Source organism: Paramormyrops kingsleyae, chromosome 17, assembly GCF_048594095.1.
Source record: "Paramormyrops kingsleyae isolate MSU_618 chromosome 17, PKINGS_0.4, whole genome shotgun sequence".
Classification (NCBI taxonomy): Eukaryota; Metazoa; Chordata; class Actinopteri; order Osteoglossiformes; family Mormyridae; genus Paramormyrops; species Paramormyrops kingsleyae.
This window is the reverse complement of record NC_132813.1, coordinates 987,287-1,007,068: the sequence shown is the minus strand read 5'-3', so window position 1 is coordinate 1,007,068 and position 19,782 is coordinate 987,287. Positions and strand designations below refer to the sequence as shown.

The 19,782-nt window shown below is 49.0% G+C and overlaps 1 protein-coding gene across 2 annotated transcripts; it reads right to left on the bottom strand.

Moving 5' to 3' along the window:
* Positions 1–1,127: 1,127 nt before the first annotated feature.
* On the bottom strand, positions 1,128–18,921 carry lrrc75a (leucine rich repeat containing 75A). Of its 2 annotated transcripts, XR_002835867.2 has the most exons (5): positions 17,291–18,921; positions 10,399–10,527; positions 8,917–9,029; positions 2,360–3,728; positions 1,128–1,731 (listed from the first exon to the last, which is right to left on the bottom strand). XR_002835867.2 is itself a non-coding variant. In XM_023792688.2 (4 exons), the coding sequence occupies exons 1-4, from the start codon at positions 17,543–17,545 to the stop codon at positions 2,891–2,893; spliced, it is 1,335 nt and encodes a 444-aa protein (XP_023648456.1). In that variant the 5' UTR covers positions 17,546–18,921; the 3' UTR covers positions 1,128–2,890. The 2 variants fall into 2 exon arrangements, 1 of the variants encoding a protein (XP_023648456.1); XM_023792688.2 differs by having other exon boundaries at positions 1,128–3,728.
* Positions 18,922–19,782: the final 861 nt, after the last annotated feature.

Genomic DNA, 19,782 nt, shown 5'->3' with positions numbered 1-19,782 from the left:
AAATCGGGACAGGTAGTCTCCGGCAACTTCGTTTCACTTTTAAAAGTCATCGACAGAGGAACTGCAGCTTTCAGGTGCACCAGCTAGACCCACCTTCATGAAAAACCATCCACTCATTATCCCAGGTGGAGGAAAAAATCTTCCCTTGTTTCCACAGCGACAGTCTCTCTCGGTAACAGCTTCCCTCTTCTGGCATCTTCCCTGACCCTGACAAAATGGATGCCTCCCTTGACGTACGATTTGCGTAGTGCCGGTTCCCTGCCTACCATCATGAAAATCTATTACTAACTGATCTGTGGAATTGTAATTAACCGGATAAGCTTACAGGAAGCATGAATGTCACCAAAGAGCAAAGATTAATGATTTTGCTCAGATGCTAAGTGAAGATTACAAAGCCATGTGAAATGAGAGCCAGTTAATTGATACTCGATACTGATTTACTGGGCTTGCCTCAGTTTTGGTATCACCTGCACAGTACTGGTGGCTCTACTCCCTCTATCCGGCATGTGACTGGAGGGTGGGGCCTCTGTGACCTTTGACCCAGGAACATGAGCTTCAGTTTTTAAGAGGGAAAATGGATGACTGAAGACAGGCTGAGATTCTGAAGGCTTGGTTTCTTGAAACAAATTTACAGCAGTATTTCTATAATCTTTATTTTGATCTCAACGCTTGACATCCATTGGCCCACTTTAGCAGGTATAGGGCAAATGGATGAATGATGTGCTTCAAAGGTCTAACCACGCAGGTGTTTAACCAGCTCAATATTCTCTGATTGTCCCTTTAAAGCAAACTCTGGCCTCATGCTGGTGCTGAATTAACAAACCTACTGCAAGTTGAATAAAACATTAAATAAAATTTTAAAAAGTGAACCTCCAGTCACGTGTCTTTTAGCGAAAGAGGGAATGAAATAAAATTGGTAGATTATTTTATTTGCTTATCATGGCTAATCATGCATTTCCATTAGTTATCTTTTGCAAAACACTGATTCTGGGGGAAATAAAAGTTTTTTCATGATGAGCCCGAATAGGAATTATACAAACATCACATATAAAAATACATAAATTACTGTCAGGCATATTGCAAATTGCTTGTAAAGATGCACTATATTAACAGCAAGTCTAATGCAATTTATGATTCCATCTCATTTTAATGATTTTTTTAAAATAGCATAACAGCAAGAAATTTGTTTTCTGAATTACCAGCAGAGCTTTATTGTTACATGAATTTCCTACACGCAGCACATTCCCTGCAGCAGACTGGAAAACACCACAGTATACAGCGCAGAGAGCGAAACAAGGCCTGAATTAAACCTGGGATTCTCACACTTCTGTTTCTTTGCATAAGTCACATGTTTGTTGTTTGATATTTCATCCTATTCACAAAACATATTTATGCACATTATTCAGATAACATATTTTTCCTGTTGGAGGAAGTAGCTGGACGAAAACTGTTCTCAGCAAGCAGAACCAGGTCAGCATGTGGATGGCCCAGTCCATACGCCTGGCCGGGCTCCTCTCTGATTGTCTTTTTCCCCCGAACACCTCTTTATCATTATTTACTTCTTCTTTTCTCTCTCTTCTTTTTCATGCTCAGCTGGCAGGAGACCCATGGGGATTGGCTGCTCCCTGCACCAGTGGGGACACCGGGGGTTCGAGAAGCCAAGGTGGGGGAAGATTTTGAGCTGATTTTCTGAATTACTTTCATACAACGGCATATTCAAGGCTGATGGGCCTGTAAGAGCAGATAGGGATGTCTGGGATCAGGGGTGCGAGCTGAAGTGGACAGACAGGCACAGTGGTGGGCGGGGCCAGAACTGCATTCCTGTTAAGATGTGAGGCAGATGGCCTGCAAGGAGCCCTTAAAAGGGACAGGATGTAAAGGCATTTATCAAAAACATCAAAGAAAAGCATGTTTGCTAAGCAATGATTGGCTTATGCACCAGAGAACACACACAGTTAAAATGATATCATCTAATACACATATCATCTGCATTAATAATGCATTAAATAGCTAAACAAACAAACAAACAAAAAAAAGAGAAAAGAGTGAAATCTGCAATGGACACCTGTATAACTCTCACCAATTTAGAAATCATCATGGATCTCTACAAACGTGGATAGAATACAGCCTTAAGACAATAAAACATAAATTATCTTATCAAAAAATACTTAGTGTACTATAAAATATTTTGAAAAACAATCAAATGTTACTGGATACATGTAATGTCTAATATATAAATTACCTGCCAAATTATTTTTCAGATTTTGTGATTCATATCTGAACAAATAGAGCTGCTCTAAGATGGAGAAAAAAACAAATCACCATGATATCCTTCCCCATTCGCCTCCCCAGCACAAACCTCCAGATCAATGCCCTGTATAGTGTGATGATGTCACTTCCTGATCCTCTGGCTCCGCCCCTGCCGCCTCCTCCCCCCGGCACTTTGGCACATTCTCGTGCCGCTCGGTGTCATGGCTGACACACGCCCACAATGAGAGCTGTGTCGCACTACGGCTGCAGGGCTCCTCCCACCCACCGAAAGTGCCCGGCACACACAGCAGGAATGCGCTGAAGATCTAGGCCATGCGACGGCCCCTCGCAGGACATGCACGGCTGCAGATGGAAGAGAGCAGCTCCTCCACTTGTTAACTGACATATGAGACGTTTCTTAGTATATATTACACAAGTGTCAGGTTGAAATAATGCTACAGACAGTAATAATGATCGTAAGCAGATCTTGTCTGATGTCCTCTCATCATCTCCTCCGGACGTCACTCGGAGATGACGGAAAAGTCTCCTTTCTCTTTCTCTTTGGTTTCCTTTTCATGCGTTTCTGACAGAGCACTGGAGGGACAAAAAACAAGAACAAGAACTATTCTCCGCAGCATTTTCATGTTTGGTTGCTGCTATGGCCAATCAGCTGGTTCTCCACCTCTGCTTTCATTAGCTCAGCAGGTTCAAAAGACTGCTGCGATTGGCTGGAGCAGGAAAGCCGAGACGAGAAGCTCTGGCTGTCTTCTTCTGCTTCGGCTTTGGTTGCTCTCTGTATGCCCCTCCTCTGCCACTTGGAGGACTCCCCCCGCCTCTCCAACATCCACATGCTGTCCTCCATCTCGTCCTCCATCTCATCCTCCCCTCCTTGCACCTCCCGGTCGAAATCCAGCAGTTCCTCCAGCATCTCCTCTATCTCCGTCTCGCCGCCCATCTCACCCTCCACCTCAGAGCGGAGCTCTCCTGTGCTCTCTGTCCTGGTGGTGTCGTCTCCCTCCTGGTCCCCGTCGGCCCGGCTCTCAGGCTCGCTAGCCTGGCTCTCCCCAAACTCCAGGATAGTGGGCAGGTTGCCCTGCTTGGGGCAGCGCTTGCGAAGGCTCACCAGGAAGGGCTGCGGCAGGCAGAAGATGTCCACGTTGTTGCCCAGGTCGATCCAGGTGACACTGGGGAAGCTGCCCGGGTCTTTGAGGGCGTCAGTGAGCTCACGCAGCACGGCGCGTGTCAGCCGGTTGCCGTTGAGCGCCAGCGTCTCCAGGCGTGGCAGGGCTGCCAGGCCGGGCAGCAGGAGCAGGAAGGCGTCGTCCGTGAGCTCGGTGAAACCCAGCTCCAAGCTGCGCAGCCGAGCCGCGTGCCGTTGCAGATAGGCGCAAAGCCTCTCCATGTCCCGTGCAGTGAGGGGGATCCCTGACAGATCCAGGGTGTCACCAGCAGGGGGCACTGACAGCACCGCCTTCAGGCTGGGCGGAGACAGGGAAAGGGCTCTCAGACGTGTCATTTCTGCAGTCAAAGCCTAACCAATAACCAGAGGCGCTGCTTCCCTAATTTGCCTGAAAGGGAGTCATATACCTGTCAGTAAGTGAAGTGGAGCAAGCGTCCAGGAAATGGGTAATACACAGTCAGGACGTAAATACACAGTGAGGGGGAACAGAATGAAGGTGGGGGAGACAAAATGCAGCAGTTAGACGCAGAGACTGAGGCTTTTTATGTTTTGATATGCCGGAAGGAGGACGATGGACTGTCACGACAGAAACAGGCCTGACTCGCAGATTCGTGCAAAGCTCCAGTTGGAGAGACCCAAACTGCTTTCCGCTTTGCTCCACTGATGCTCCTTCCAGAGGCTGCCTTCCCCACACCCCCCCCCCCCCCCCCACCACAAAGTTCCAAAACTGATTTCAGCATTTCTGCTGTCTGTGATTCAGACTGTCTGTGATTCATTTTATTACTATTAAATAATGTGTCAATATTCAAGATGGAAAGTGTCCAGACTGTGGCAGCAGTGTGAATTACTGTAACGGCTCCATTCTCCTGACTGTCCCACCTAAACCAGTATCCTGGCACAATGAAGCAGGAAATACATTTTAAGAGGAGACCAAATGGAATGTGACACAGTCACCATTCATTCTGGCTGCTGAATCAGATTACACTCAGTTCCAGGGCCAGCACACTCCGGCTGCGCTGACACCTTCCGTCCAAACACCCCCACACTTCACAGACTCCCTCTGTAAAAACACAGTCACACTGCACATACTCTCTCCATCCAAACACCCCCACACTTCACAGACTCCCTCTGTAAAAACACAGTCACACTGCACATACTCTCTCCTTCCAAACACCCCCACACTTCACAGAGTCCCTCTGTAAAAACACAGTCACACTGCACATACTCTCTCCATCCAAACACCCCCACACTTCACAGATTCCCTCTGTCAAAACACAGTCACACTGCACATACTCTCTCCATCCAAACACACCCACACTGTGCAGACCCTCCTCCATCCAAACACACCTACACTGCGCAGACCCCCTCTGTGCAAACACACCATGACGGCGCAGATCCCCTCCGTCCAAAAACACCTACACTGTACAGACCTCCTCCGTCCAAACACACCCCAACTGTGCAGACCCTCTCCATCCATACAAATCTATAGTGCATAGACTCCTTCCATCCAAACACACCCACACAGTGCAGACCCCCTCCGTCCAAACACACCTACACTGCGCAGATCCCCTCCGTCCAAACACACAGTGACTGTGCAGACCACCTCCATCCAAACACACCCCAACTGTACAGACCCCCTCCATCCAAACACACATACAGTGTGCAGACTCCTTCTGTCCAAAAACACACACACTGTGCAGACCCCCTCCATACAAACACACACATACAGTGTGCAGACCCCCTCTGTCCAAACACACCAACAGTGCGCAGATCCCCTCTGTCCAAACATATTCACACTGCACAGACCCCTTCTGTCCAAACAAACCGACACTGCGCAGACTACCTCCATCCAAACACACCCACACTGCACCAAGGCCCAATATAATATATGTTCACTGCGCTCTCCAGCCATGATCCTGCAGCTTCTGAGAGCCTGGCCAGCACAAACACTGTACTTTTACAGGCTGTGACAAGAAGGGCCAGATGTTAAAAATGGAAGTTACATACACACTGGTAATTCTCCCCAGACAAAACCAGGGATGTTGTACAGATTAAAAAAGTAGACAGTTAAAGAGGTGGATCCTGAATGTATCTGTGAGGCGGGGGGGGGGGGGGGGGGGGCTCCATAAATCCCACAGCAACAGTGAGCTGGTGCTGTTGATCACAGCAGCACCCCAGCAAGTTCTGGTGCTGATCCTCCTCTCATGTGATGACTCACTGGCATGTGAGCTCTGTCTCTTCAGTTTTCTTTTTTAGACACTGGGCCTCACTTTGGTTATGTCACTAGAATAAAATCAGAAGAAGTCGCTAATTTCTGGATCTGCATGTTTAAGACGAAGCAGCGGGAGATTCAGTCGTGTGTTGGCTTTGAATTTGGGGAGGAACATGATGTGCTCTGGCATTACAGCCCTCAGCACCCCTGTCACGTGCTCTGTCACTGATGTTACAGCCCTCAGCACCCCTGTCACTGGCATTACAGCCCTCAGCACCCCTGTCACGTGCTCTGTCACTGATGTTACAGCCCTCAGCACCCCTGTCACTGGCGTTACAGCCCTCAGCACCCCTGTCACGGGCATTACAGCCCTCAGCACCCCTGTCACGGGCGTTACTGCCCTCAGCACCCCTGTCACTGGCATTACAGCCCTCAGCACCCCTGTCACTGGCATTACAGCCCTCAGCACCCCTGTCACTGGCATTACAGCCCTCAGCACCCCTGTCACTGACGTTACAGCCCTCAGCACCCCTGTCACTGGCATTACAGCCCTCAGCACCCCTGTCACTGGCATTACAGCCCTCAGCACCCCTGTCACTGACATTACAGCCCTCAGCACCCCTGTCACGGGCGTTACTGCCCTCAGCACCCCTGTCACTGACATTACAGCCCTCAGCACCCCTGTCACTGGCATTACAGCCCTCAGCACCCCTGTCACTGGCATTACAGCCCTCAGCACCCCTGTCACTGGCATTACAGCCCTCAGCACCCCTGTCACTGATGTTACAGCCCTCAGCACCCCTGTCACTGGCATTACAGCCCTCAGCACCCCTGTCACTGATGTTACAGCCCTCAGCACCCCTGTCACTGGCGTTACAGCCCTCAGCACCCCTGTCACGGGCGTTACTGCCCTCAGCACCCCTGTCACTGACGTTACAGCCCTCAGCACCCCTGTCACTGATGTTACAGCCCTCAGCACCCCTGTCACGGGCGTTACAGCCCTCAGCACCCCTGTCACTGATGTTACAGCCCTCAGCACCCCTGTCACGGGCGTTACTGCCCTCAGCACCCCTGTCACGTGCTCTGGCGTTACAGCCCACTGCACCTCTGTCACGTGCTCCAGAGTAACAACCCTCAGCACCCCTGTCACTGGCATTACAGCCCTCAGTACTCCAGTCATGTAGTTAGGAGTACAGCTGTCACTGCAGCATTTAGAAAACCACATTCCTGGTACTTCCCCAGAGGAAAGGCCACGCCCCTGTGTAAGGTTTACCCCTGTGCCTCCCAACAGGGAGGGTCTTCAAGCATCCCCTTGTCACCTTCACTAAATTTCCCACATCTGTGCATCTGTGTACCTAATGTGTCTCTACTCCTTTTTCTGGAGACCAGTCATCTCCAGCTTGGGGGGGATGTCCATCGATAGATGGGGGGTGGCACTGATGGGAGAAGCCACTCAAGCTAATGACAGCCCTGCTCTAGTGGACAAGGAGAAAGTTAATGGTATTAAGGAACGGTGTTGAAGTGATTTAAATTGTATTTGACTAATCGTTATCAATATGTTCAAGTGTCATATAATTGTACTCCGTTGTCTATGTGACCAGTCACATATGGAGTGCCACAGGGATCCATGCTTGGTCCGCTATTGTTTTCTCTCTACATACTCTCTACATAATGTTAACTCCTATGCCGACGACACCCAAATATACCGTGCCGCCCATGTTCCCAAACGGAGCCCCGCCCCATCCACTTGCACACTTACTTCTTTGATTTTGTTTCGAGCAATCAGTCAAAGCTCCCAGCAGACCTTGCAAAGGGCGGACAGTGGCAATGGTTCAGAATCATTTTTTAATTACACATGCAGATGAGTTTGTGCCTGATGGTGAGATAGCAAAGCAATAGAGGGAGCGGCTTTGAGGATCGGAACTGCTCAATCCTGTGGCTCTTCTCTCCATAACAGACCTTGAATATCTCAGTAAACATGTAAGTGCTTAAATCGGAATTCTTTTCATAATGCAGATTGCATTAAATAAAGGCCTTTGGTTGGCAAAGTGTGACATTTTGTCCCTACAGGCATCTCATGAGCAGAAAGTGAACAGGAGGAGGGGGAGGGACACAATTAAGGAGGACTTCAATTAAAAATATACAGTGGAATAAAGTGTATTAAAGAAAACAGGAACCAGATTTGAATAAATAAATGAAAAAGGTAGTGCTCAGAAAGAGATGGAAAGATGGAAAGGATGAAAGGAGAGAGACAGAGGGGTGTGGCTGGCTGGGGTACATGTGTCAGGGGTGTAAGTCACAGCCTGCTTTGGATCTCCTCCCCCAGCAGTCAGACCTGCACACTCACACCTGCCCGCACCTTCCATGGTATCCATGCCCGCTCTCCTGCCCACCCACCTGCCCGTCTATCCACCCACCTGCCTGCCCGCCTGTTCATCCACCCGCCCACCTGCCAGTCTGTCCGCCCACCTGCTTGTCCACCCTAAACTCGCCCACCTGCCCGTCTATCCACCCACCTGCCCGCCCACCCACCTGCCCACCTGCCTGCCCACCAGCCCGCCCACCCACCTGCCTGCCTACCTGCCTGCCCACCTTAAACTCGCCCACCTGCCCGTCTATCCACCCACCTGCCTGCCCTCCTGTTCATCCACCCGCCCACCTGCCAGTCTGCCTGCCCACCTGCCTGCCCACCTGCCTGCCCACCCTAAACTCGCCCACAAGCCCATCTATCCATCCACCTGCCCACCCACCTGCCTGCCCGCCTGTTCACCCACCCATCCACCTGCCTGTCTGTCCACCCACTTGCCTCTCACACAAAGCCAGTTTCAGCCAGTTGGGGGCGCTGCACTCAGAAGATGCTGCTCTCTGAACTCCTGAGCTCGATGCTTTAATAATAGACCCTGCCATGACTCACAGTTCAATTCATTCAGCTTTTTTGAGGACAAGTGGGTTTTTCCACCCATTTTCTCCTCCGATTTGCCCTTTTCAGCTCGATTACGTCATTGCTGCCCCCCCTGCTGGGCTTCCTATCATCAGCGTCCCCCATGCCTGCGCTTGCTGGGGGTCATTGCTGCAAACAGACATGGTGACTCACTCTCCCCGCTACATGTGGCCCTGCTCAATCCCTCCCACTGTCTCCTGCAGAAACACTGGTCACAGAAATCCCAAACCCAGGGATAAGAGACACTTGGGGTGGGGTAACTGTCCATAGGGCAGGGCCAAAGGGGGCGGGGCCACTGGCCATAGGACTCCTCCTCCTCCTCCTCCTCCTCACCAGGCCTGGGGCTTCCTCTTGAGCAGGCCCCGCCGTCGCCACTGCGAGTGAGGGCTGAGGTGGTAGGTCAGCTGCCGGCACACCTTCTCCATGGAGGTCAGGGCGTCCCCCTCCTGCGGCAGTGGCAGACACAGAGGACCATTCAGCCAACTTCGCTCACCAGGTCTTTCATAGGAAGTGCAATCTGTGCTGCTGTTTTTGTGTAAAGTCTTAGAAGACAAGTTCAACATCAGGCCCTGTAGCATGAACCCAGGAAAATAATGAGTGCTGTCTGTTCAAGACCTCTCCAGTCCAGAATGAGCTCCATTCCAAATTCAAAAAACACGCCCCCACCTCGTTACTCTGCCCTTGGTTTTCAGCTAATGAGTCATTAAGGCATTCTCTCAGCCACCAGTGGGGAATACAGAGCTACCCCCCCCATCCTATAGAGGGCTGAGTCAGAGGTTCTGGTGTGCGGGAGCTGAAGGGGGAGGGGGGTAATAATTGTGAAAATGCCACAGTCTTCTTAACCAGAACAGGCTCATAACCCAGCAAGATGTACAGGTGAGAACTGACTGGCTAACAGAACATAGTGGCAGGGATACTGAGATCCTTGTGTGTGTGTGCGTGTGTGTCTCTGTCTGTCTGTCTGTCTGTGTGTTTCTCTGTCTGTCTGTGTCTGTGTATGTCTCTGTCTGTCTGTCTCTGTCTATCTCTGTGTGTGTGTGTGTCTTTGTGTGTCTCTGTGTGTCTGTCTATGTGTGTGTGTGTGTCTGTCTGTGTGTCTCTGTCTGTCTGTCTGTCTGTCTGTGTGTCTCTGTCTGTCTGGGGGGTTACATCCCTGCTCTTCCTCCTGATCCTCTTATTACATTATTACATCCCACCATCTCCCACATTCAAATTGCTTATTTCAGTTTGTCATTTATAATCCATCCACTGGCCCTTTTCTCCATCTTTCCTGGCCAGAAATAATAAAGTTGATTTTAATTAAGTGTGGTTTTCAGGGGGATTTGGGAGATGCTGTATACCAGGGCTCTGGGCTCCGTATATTTACGCCCGCGACTCGGGGTCACTTTGGAGATCGTCCCAGACAGATGCAAGAACTGAATCCCGATTTGCCACGTTATGCCTGTCTCTCCAACCCTCATATCACATTACCATCCTAAGCCCTGACCTTTACTCAAAGAATTAGCGCTGAATTGATCTGTTTGATATCTCTGTTCAACCATAGCAGCCATGTCCATTTACAAATACTTCTCAAACTAATCAATTTCAAAAGAGCAAACACACATTTCTGTGCCACCTTTGCAGGTGCAGGTATGGCAAGGGAGCAGATTTAAAGTGTCCTCTGTGTCCTGACAGGCTTATAGGATTATTATAAGCAACCTCCACTAGAGGGCGACCACCCACACCTCAGCGGATCAGGTCCTGGCATCCGTCAGTTCTGCCTCAGTCCGGCCTGCCCTGGCTCTCCCTAACGCCTGTGCCCACGCGGCCACTCACCGTCTTGGGGCAGTGGATGTAGCGGGCCAGGCTGATGATGAGGTCGTGGGTGATCGGGTCCACCAGGTTGCGGAAGCTGGCGTAGCGGTACAGCACGTCGTCCAGGGATGTGGACTCCATGCCCAGGTCCTGTGGGGTGGGGCGGCGGAGACGAGCGGGAACATGAGTCACCTCTCCATGACAACAGGTCACATGTCGACACATCAGAGCACAGAGCCCACGGACAAACTGGGGACCAGACTGTGTTTGTCAGACTACAAAAGCAAGCAGATCATAGAAATTCACAGAAACACAGGTAACACAGAAACACAGGTAACACAGAAACACAGGTAACACAGAAACACAGGTAACACAGGTAACACAGGTAACACAGAAACACAGGTAACACAGGTAACACAGAAACACAGGTAACACAGGTAACACAGAAACACAGGTAACACAGAAACACAGGTAACACAGAAACACAGGTAACACAGAAACACAGGTAACACAGAAACACAGGTAACACAGAAACACAGGTAACACAGGTAACACAGGTAACACAGAAACACAGGTAACACAGAAACACAGGTAACACAGAAACACAGGTAACACAGAAACACAGGTAACACCATGCACTTATATATTCAATTCCTATACTTCCATCTTCCACATCCACTTATCCTGACACCCCTGGAGCAGTTTTTATGGTTAAGGGCCTAGTTCAGGGGCCCAACAGTGATATGACCAGTCTGCCAGTCATGGGATCTTAATCTGTGACCTTCCGAACACAGAGTCCTAACCTGCAGTATTACATACCGCCTCAGTTTGAACCCACAACCTGGAGGATACAAGCACAGATCCCTGATTCCTAGAGGACACGCATTTATTTCACCAATTAATCTACCTGGAAAAATATGACTATCCAGTGTCACCAGACAAGGAACTTTTTACATTAATTCTGATTTGTTTTGGGAACTGAATGTGACATCGTTGTATTAATGTCTTTTTTATGATGTGTAGGTTAGGGGTCAATGCCCAGAAGGTCATGGATTCAAGTCCTGTGGCCAGCAGAGTAATGGCTGAACTAGAGGGACCATCTGAGCTGCTCTCTTAACCCCAGGGACCGTCTGAGCTGCTCTCTTAACCCCAGGGACCGTCTGAGCTGCTCTCTGTTCTTCAATTTATTTAGTGTCTGCTAAATAAATAAAGCTAAATATGCAGAATTGATATATTTCTATTACTCAGCCTACAATCTGTCATTGTCTTCCTGTCTTCCTTCTGCTGCTCTGCTGCCAGTTCATTCAGGCGCTGCTCTTTGCTGCTCTTTGCCTTGCAGTCCCAGAATGGCTTTCCTGCCCAGGATGACTAGCTTTCCAAGGCAATATCCATAAGTCCGCAGAAATGAATACAATTTGATTAATTACAGGCATGATCTAAAGCTACCCACGTGCTTCCAGTCTTCGGGAGGGGGTGAGTATTCTATTCATTTAAATACATTTCCAGCTTTTCTCTAACCTGCCTGAGCCAGCGAAAGCGCTTTTCGCACAGAGTAATTCCTCAGATGCTGGTAATCACTCAGTCTAAGGATGCTGTGTTACTCCTGCTGACTGCTTCCTTGCTCAAACTTCACTCTAAAAAATGTTTTTAAGAAATACTTTTAAAAAAATACTAAACAAACATGCCTGCAAGATCTGCTTCAGCAGTGGTGATGATGTAGCTCTCATATGCCACATGCTGTCTGACTTCAGGTTTCTGAGTAACATAAATGCATCTTGTTTTGAGCATTTTATTCTGTACTCCGCCATACTATAAAAATGAGGTTTAAGTGGGATCAGCACATAACAGCAGGGATCCTACTGGCAGGGAAAATAAACGATGCTTTATTTGCAGAAGCACACTGGAGCGCTTCTCTTTGCAGAGCCCATCTTATTTACCTTTGGGACAGGCAGATATATAGCGTGGAGTCTGACCATGGGCTCCGCCATTTATCTGGCACCCCAAGTGTATTTTGGATGTTAAGGGCCCTGCTTTAGGGCCCAACAGTGATGCAACTATTCTGCCAAGTATGGGGTTCAACCCGGTAACCTTCTGAGCACAGACACTCAGGCTTAACACTGAGCCACAGAAAGGGGACCCTGTCCGCCCCAGACCCATAACTGGCACTAATGGTATTTAAAATATTTGTACAACTAAACAAGCTGATGTAGTTTAATGGCTCCTCTGCGAGCGAAACTCTGTTATGATTTCAAATGTGGGGAAGCACAGAGGCCACACACTGATTATAGACAGCAAACTCTTCATCACGGGTGAATTCACCTCATTCACTGCATTAAGTGAAAACTCACACAGTGACAATGACTCACAGCTGTTGGGCCACAATGCCAAGCCGGGCATTTTGAAGTGACTGGAAGAACTGCGTGGAAATGCAGACGATCTCCTCTCCACGCTAACATACAAGATGTACGATGGAAACCTTTGAGATGACATCAAAGCAGGCAGGGTCTCTCACCCTTCAACTACCACCATGCTAACAAAGAGCTGCCAGATTGCATGTGCCACACGTGTGTGTGTGTGTGTGTGTGTGTGTGTGCATGCGCGCAGCAATGAGCAAATAAGCTCTCCTTCCTGTGAAAGCTAAACTTCCATTAGCGTGTGTGTTATCTGCAGAACAAAAATTTGGATTAGTCAGGGAAATGGTCCAATGAGAGAGGCAGGGGGGAAAGGACAGCGAGAGAAGGGCAGGTAGGGGAGACGGGGAATGAGAATGATTTGATCATTTGAGGCCAGTCAGGTATTAAATATGAATTAGTGAGAGACGGATATACAGATTCTCTCCTTTCTGAGGGGAGTATTAGGTGGAGCGAGAGAGGGGTTACATTAATGAGTAAGGGGCTCATGGCATCTCTTTCAGCACCCATCTGTATCAAGACCTTCAGGGTCAATAGTCCATGCAAGGGATCTCTTCATCTGAGCCGACAAGCAGCATAGTGATGATGGATGTGAGAGTGTAAGTGGCCGACCGCCTGGCCGCCTGCCGCAAAGGGCCTGGCAGTAAACCAGCGCGCACCACTGAAGCTAAACTCCTCCAGGAAAACATCATTTGTCTGCATGTAAATCTTTTGCGTTAATATGCCACTTAACCGATAGAATGTAAACCAACAGCCAGTGGGCCCCGCCCCTTTCCATGGTTTCCCGGCAGCGGAACTGAACCTGGCCTCAGTTCCACCTTCTATCCCGCCGAACGGCGAGACCCTGAGGGATGGACAGCCGGCCCAGGGTGACGCCGACGCTGTCACCCCACACGCAGCAACACACCTCCCTCCCAGTTCGAAATGCCCTTTCTATGGTGTTACGTGTTCAATGCATCTTTCGAGAACATCAGACCAATATTTTAAGATCTTTTTTTCTCCATTCCTTTGCTTTTGAAATGCTAATCCTCTTTCTCGCAATGCCCTAGAGATTCATAAACCCAGGCAGTGGTCAGCAGGATGACAAAATGAGCCGCATTTCCTGAGCGCTGCCTCCCCCCCCCCAGAGGCCCTGCTCCCCCGGCGCTTCCGCCCAGCTGTGAGCTGCTAGCTGCTGAATCCGGCATCGCAGGCATCACCTGACGGCCTCGTCAGCAGCACCTGACCGCTGACTCTCCCTCATAAGACGCCTTTTTTCAGCATAATCTGCATGTTATTCTAAATTAAACTGATTTTTATTTTAATCATTAATTAAACAAGCATCAAAGGTCACTGGCGAAACTGGCTGAAACACCACCCCCCCACTCCTCTATGAGCTGCCTGCTCCCCCCAGTATCTCTGAGGTCTGAAAGCAAAGCACTGACACGTGTGTGTGTGTCTGTCTGTCTGTGCGAGTGTCTATATGTCTGTGTGTGTCTGTGTATGTGTATTTGTGTGTGTGTGTGTGTATATATGTGTCTGTGTGCATTTGTGTGCTTGTGTATGTGTGTATACATGTGTGTGTCTGTGCCTTTGTGTGTGTGTATGTATGAGTTTATGTGCGTGTCTGTGTGTGTGTGTCTGTGTGTGTATGTATGTGTCTGTGTGTATATTTGTGTGTTTGTGTATGTGTGTGTGTGTTTGTGTGTGTGGGGGGGGGGGGGCTGGCTGTATTTTGATGGACATTTATCTCAGCCTCCCTTCAGCCTTCCCCCCCCCCCCCCCCCCACAATCCTGCTCCCCACCCATGTGACTTCACCACCACACCATATATCATCCTGCCTGAGACAGCTGCATCAGCAGCAGAGGTGATCTCTGCCCCCCCACCCCCCAGCAGCTCCAACAGTTAGGAGAGGGGGAAAAAAATCCAGTTAGACAAAAACAGTGTGTGGAAGGATCCAGGATCCCTCCCCGACCCTCTGTCAGGGGCCACGCTCCGTAGACCCTCTGTCGGGGGCCACGCTCCGTAGACCCTCTGCCGGGGGCCACGCAGGGGCCACGCTCCGTAGACCCTCTGTCGGGGGCCACGCTCCGAAGACCCTCTGTCGGGGGCCACGCTCCGTGGACCCTCTGCCGGGGGCCACGCTCCGAAGACCCTCTGCCGGGGGCCACGCTCAGTTGACCCTGTCGGGGGCCACGCTCCGTAGACCCTCTGCCGGGGGCCACGCTCCTAAGACCCTCTGTCGGGGGCCACGCTCCGTAGACCCTCTGCCGGGGGCCACGCTCCTAAGACCCTCTGTCGGGGGCCACGCTCCGTAGACCCTCTGTCGGGGGCCACGCTCCTAAGACCCTCTGCCGGGGGCCACGCTCCGTAGACCCTCTGCCGGGGGCCACGCTCCGTAGACCCTCTGCCGGGGGCCACGCTCCGAAGACCCTCTGCCGGGAGCCACGCTCCGTAGACCCTCTGTCGGGGGCCACGCTCCGTAGACCCTCTGCCGGGGGCCATGCTCTGTAGACCCTCTATCAGGGCCCACGCTCCGAAGAGGCTCCATCATTAAGGGACACATCCTGTATTATCATGGGGAAATCCAGGCTAATCCTCTCACTAAAGCTGGTCTCCACCTGGACTGGGAATGCAGCACGTATACCATCAGAAGACTGTAGGCCAGCCCAGTCACCAAGAAGCAGCATTCACACATGTTCCAGGCAGCCAGTCTGTGAATGCTTATTGCCCCCCCCCCCAATAGGTGGTCTGACAACAGCATACCAAATTATCAATTCTTTCGATCTGAACATTTCATTTTGAGAATCGATTCTAACACTAAAGTATAAATATTTTGACCTGGCAATTTAGATGCTGACATTATAGGGACTACTACCAAGTAGCGGTCAGACCCAGAACAGCCTGGACCAGCACCTAATACTGGTTTTGGTATTGGGAAACCAACCTAGGTATCGGTTAGTATAAGACTGAAAAGATAATCAGTGGTATCGCCCATCTTTACAATGCCCTTCAATTCTGATAACTGGTGCCCAGCTAGGGGCCTAGTAGCACAGAGCACAGTCATGATGCTTATTTTACTGAGCAGCACAGTCATGATGCTCATTTTACTGAGCAGCACAGTCATGATGCTCATTTTACTGAGCAGCACAGTCATGATGCTTACTTTACTGATCAGAGTACTTTAATGGATGACAGACCCAGGCCAACTGTGCATATGCCCCCCCGTGTGAATTGTAGTGGGCTGCCTAGCACCAACACTAAGCAGTTCCACTTGCCATTTTGATTGGCTGAGCAATGCTGCCACTCATCAGACTGATCAAGTCCCTCCCTCCATATTCTGACACTGTATGTCGTCAGCATGTCCCACCAGCAGAAGCGGCTAAGGGGGCGGAGGCACAGGCACCAAACACCTACCTAGTGGATGCCCAACAGTCACAGCAGCACTCGTTCTGTAAGAGAGCTGGAGACACCCATGGACACCACTCCCCCCCCCCACCGCAATGGACACCCCCCTATGGTCACCCTCCCTTGGACACCCCCCTCCCCCATGGACACCCCCTCCACCATGGACACCCCCCCCCCAATGGAAACCCCCCCGTAGACACCCAGTCTTCCACATGGACCATTATCACTCTGCATAGCCAGATAAAGCGCACATGGGAACCCAAAGCCGGCCAGCTCCAATGTGCTTTTTTTATCTAAAGGCTTTTATCTAACTCCACTGTCATATCTCACATTCTTACACTCCAGCTCAAACAACTTTACAGCTTAAGTATCTCGGTAAATATCACATGTAAAGATCTAATCTGCTTCTGGATCTGTTGTAGTTCACTGAACCAGAACAGGGAGACTTTAGTGATTAACTGAACTGGAACACTGGAGAGAAAAATATTTCAATTAGATGTGCAATTTAATCAGCCCTGGAAAAAGAAGCATTAGCAATTACTTTAATTAATTTCATCATGTCTGCAGGAGGACATTTCAGCAGATCGCTGTGGTGCATTTACGCGTTATAAAGCGTTATAAAGCACACCCATTTCCAGAGGCACGAGGGCGGTCAATTAACTAAGTGGGTAACTGCGGCAGTTAAGATAACGGAGTCATAATTATTAAAGAAAAAATGAATTAACTCGATTTCCACTCCCCGATTTCTACCCTTCCCAGAGAATGCATTTTCTGCAGTTTTTAGGAAGTAATTACACTATATCTCTGCAAATAAATACCCCATTATTTAATCAGAGAAAACCCTAATATTAATATGATCGTGGTGTTATATTATTTTGTAGCCAATATAACTATTTTCATATGGTATATTACCTTATTGATTCCATATATTTTTAGAGAATAAATATGAAAACGTACCTACAGGCTTTTACACACCTAAATGGGATCAGTAGAGGTGGCGTAAAATTACAGCGGTATATGCATAAATATCCCCCTAACACTGGCTATATAAGTATCGAACTATATAGAACCACTGAGTAAAGCAACCAGTTTGCCCAACCCTAATGTCATGTACCTGTCGAAGCGTCTTTAACATTTCTGTGGCCTCGTCTTGTTTCCCCTGCTTGGCCATAACCATCATCTCCTGGATCATGCCGATACGTCGCTGGTAGGGGGGAGGAGTCCCGCTTCGGCCCAGCCGATCCCCCGACCTCAGCATGAAAGAGGCGAAGGCGTCGCTCCGCTCTTTAGTCGGCGTCCGCTTCCAGCCGCTGTGCTGTGGAGTCGCTCCAGACTCCGGCCCTGCAGCCTTAGTCTGTTTGGTTCCCATGATGTGTCCTGGATGATGTCCTGCAGCAAAAATCCCTCCTGCTTTGCCAGCAACTCATGCAAACTACTTTCTCAATATCCTACATTAAGTGTTTGCATTTTTCCCATGCATTTTAAAAACCGTGCAAAATGTTCAACGGATCACCCGCATAATAGGATTTAATGTAAGCCATTTCTGTAGACGTACGATTGTTTTTGTTTTGAGAATGCCCCACGTGACACTCAGCGCCGTCATGCCCGACACCTGTCCTCGATCGGAGGATGGCACTCATGAATAGTCTTCCCGGATTACGAAAAACATCACCTAAATTACTTTGCTGGTAAACGCGTAATGAACGTTACCCTGTCCACAATACGATAACTATATCTTAACGTTCTCTTTTAATGTCCGGATCTCACAACAGGACGCCACAAAGTCCATATTATAATCTCCTCCCACCCAGTCCCTGCACAATCCAGAACTTTAAAATCATCCGTTCCTTGTGAAATACTTATCTGGGGGGTGCGGGGGAAAGCGGATTCTGATAAGAAAACCGAGTATTCAAAAATTCCAGTGCTTCATGTGAAAAAACAGCCCCGCGCATTGCAATCAAGCATTCAGTCGAAACGAAGATGCTCACAACAGCGATACTTTTCGCGGCGAAATCCAGGAGGACTATTTGGCTGCTAGTCCTACCGGACAAGAGCCCTCATGTAGGGAAGAGCGTGGTGGAAGGTGCCCGCTGCATAGCCGCAAAGCAGAAGATGGTAATTCAGCAGTCCAGAGTCCTGCAGAGCGCCCAAACTCCAACAGTACCAGCAAATACTCCGCGTACGACTGAACGTCACTTAATTTCTGCACGACACAACTAAGCCGCACATCTGAACTCAGAGACGAGTTTATCTGTTTTAAGTCTCCAGTCTTTCCCTGTCATCGCTTATGTCCCTTGTCAATTCAATTTCATATTTGTTATATTTTTTAAATCCATGCGATTCCAGCAGATCTGCAGCATCTAAGACAACTGAACGAAATCTAATGCTGATAAAAGAGGGAGGTGACCGGGCAAAATGTTTATTTCATCTGTTTGTCCATATTCCAGGCAATATGAACTCGTGGCTCTCACAGGCTGGCATTTTAACACGTTAAGGACATCCTTTCGTTTTCTCCCCCAGTCACACATTTGTTTCGTGATCGACTCAGAATCTCCCCTCGGTCTTGCAATTTGTAATCACACATCACCCAGAGTAACAAGCTGCTGGTTTTGGTGGATCGCAATTATCGCCCATCCAGGGAGAATCAGTACAAGGTTACTCTAAACGGATACATTGGTGTATCGGACTGTGTAGCTGAGCAAGGCGAATGTGCGTATGCGTGCGTGTGAACACGAGCGCGCTCGCCGCTCCCCTGATAGGTAGGGAGGGGCCCGGTGCATCCCTGGTTTTCGAGGACGTTGCTTTCTGTCACTGTCGTGTTGCAAAATGTCATCATTACAGTTTACGGGACCTCATTCCTCACAATGCCTCAGAATTTTGTCTAACACAGCATTGCAAATTTCCCGGATTAATCCACATGAACGAATTTTGTCTGATGAAGATGCTGCTGTCACCAGCATGTAGGCTGCATTTTTGACCCAATATTCTACGCTATGTTATACTAGACAACGCGTCGCTCACAATATTTGCTGCAATATCCATCCGATCGAAAGATACAAATATTTCAAATGATCACGCAAAAGTGTTCACTGATTCTGAATGTGAAACGGTTCTTCAATAATTCGATTAATTCCCTGTGGATTTGTTTATCGTTATAAATATATGTCTATTATAAACAAATAAATTGTCATTTACTAGTATTATACGGTCTCTCTCGCTCTCTCTCTCTACTAAGCACTCCCTTAAACTAGGGATTATCATTCCCGTAGCGTCATGCAAACTGCCACAGGAGGAGCACGTACTAACCCCGGAGTAAGCGGACATCTAGTTTGGAACCTGGATAACTACAGCTCAGTAGATTTGCAGTTAATCTGCCTTATTGGTCTGACATCTGGTGGAGAAAACATAGAATTGCCTGGTTTAGTGGAAAAAAAAATCCATCAGACTTAGTTTCAGTAAAACAGTCTAATAAAAGGAGTATATGATGGTTTGACTGCTGTAATTTCAAAATATATCTCACATCTAATTTCTAATCCGTTACATTTCGCTGTGTAATACACTGGGACATTTAACACTGACGATTCATTACACACTACAATATGCTGC

Bases quoted from the DNA above. Each gene is read 5' to 3' on its own strand.
- lrrc75a (XM_023792688.2), bottom strand. From the start codon at position 17,545: ATGGGAACCAAACAGACTAAGGCTGCAGGGCCGGAGTCTGGAGCGACT. The intron at 10,528-17,290 runs GTACATGACATT...CCCACCCCACAG, and splicing joins TGTTAAAGACGCTTCGACAG to GACCTGGGCATGGAGTCCAC. The intron at 9,030-10,398 runs GTGAGTGGCCGC...CCACTGCCGCAG, and splicing joins ACATCCACTGCCCCAAGACG to GAGGGGGACGCCCTGACCTC.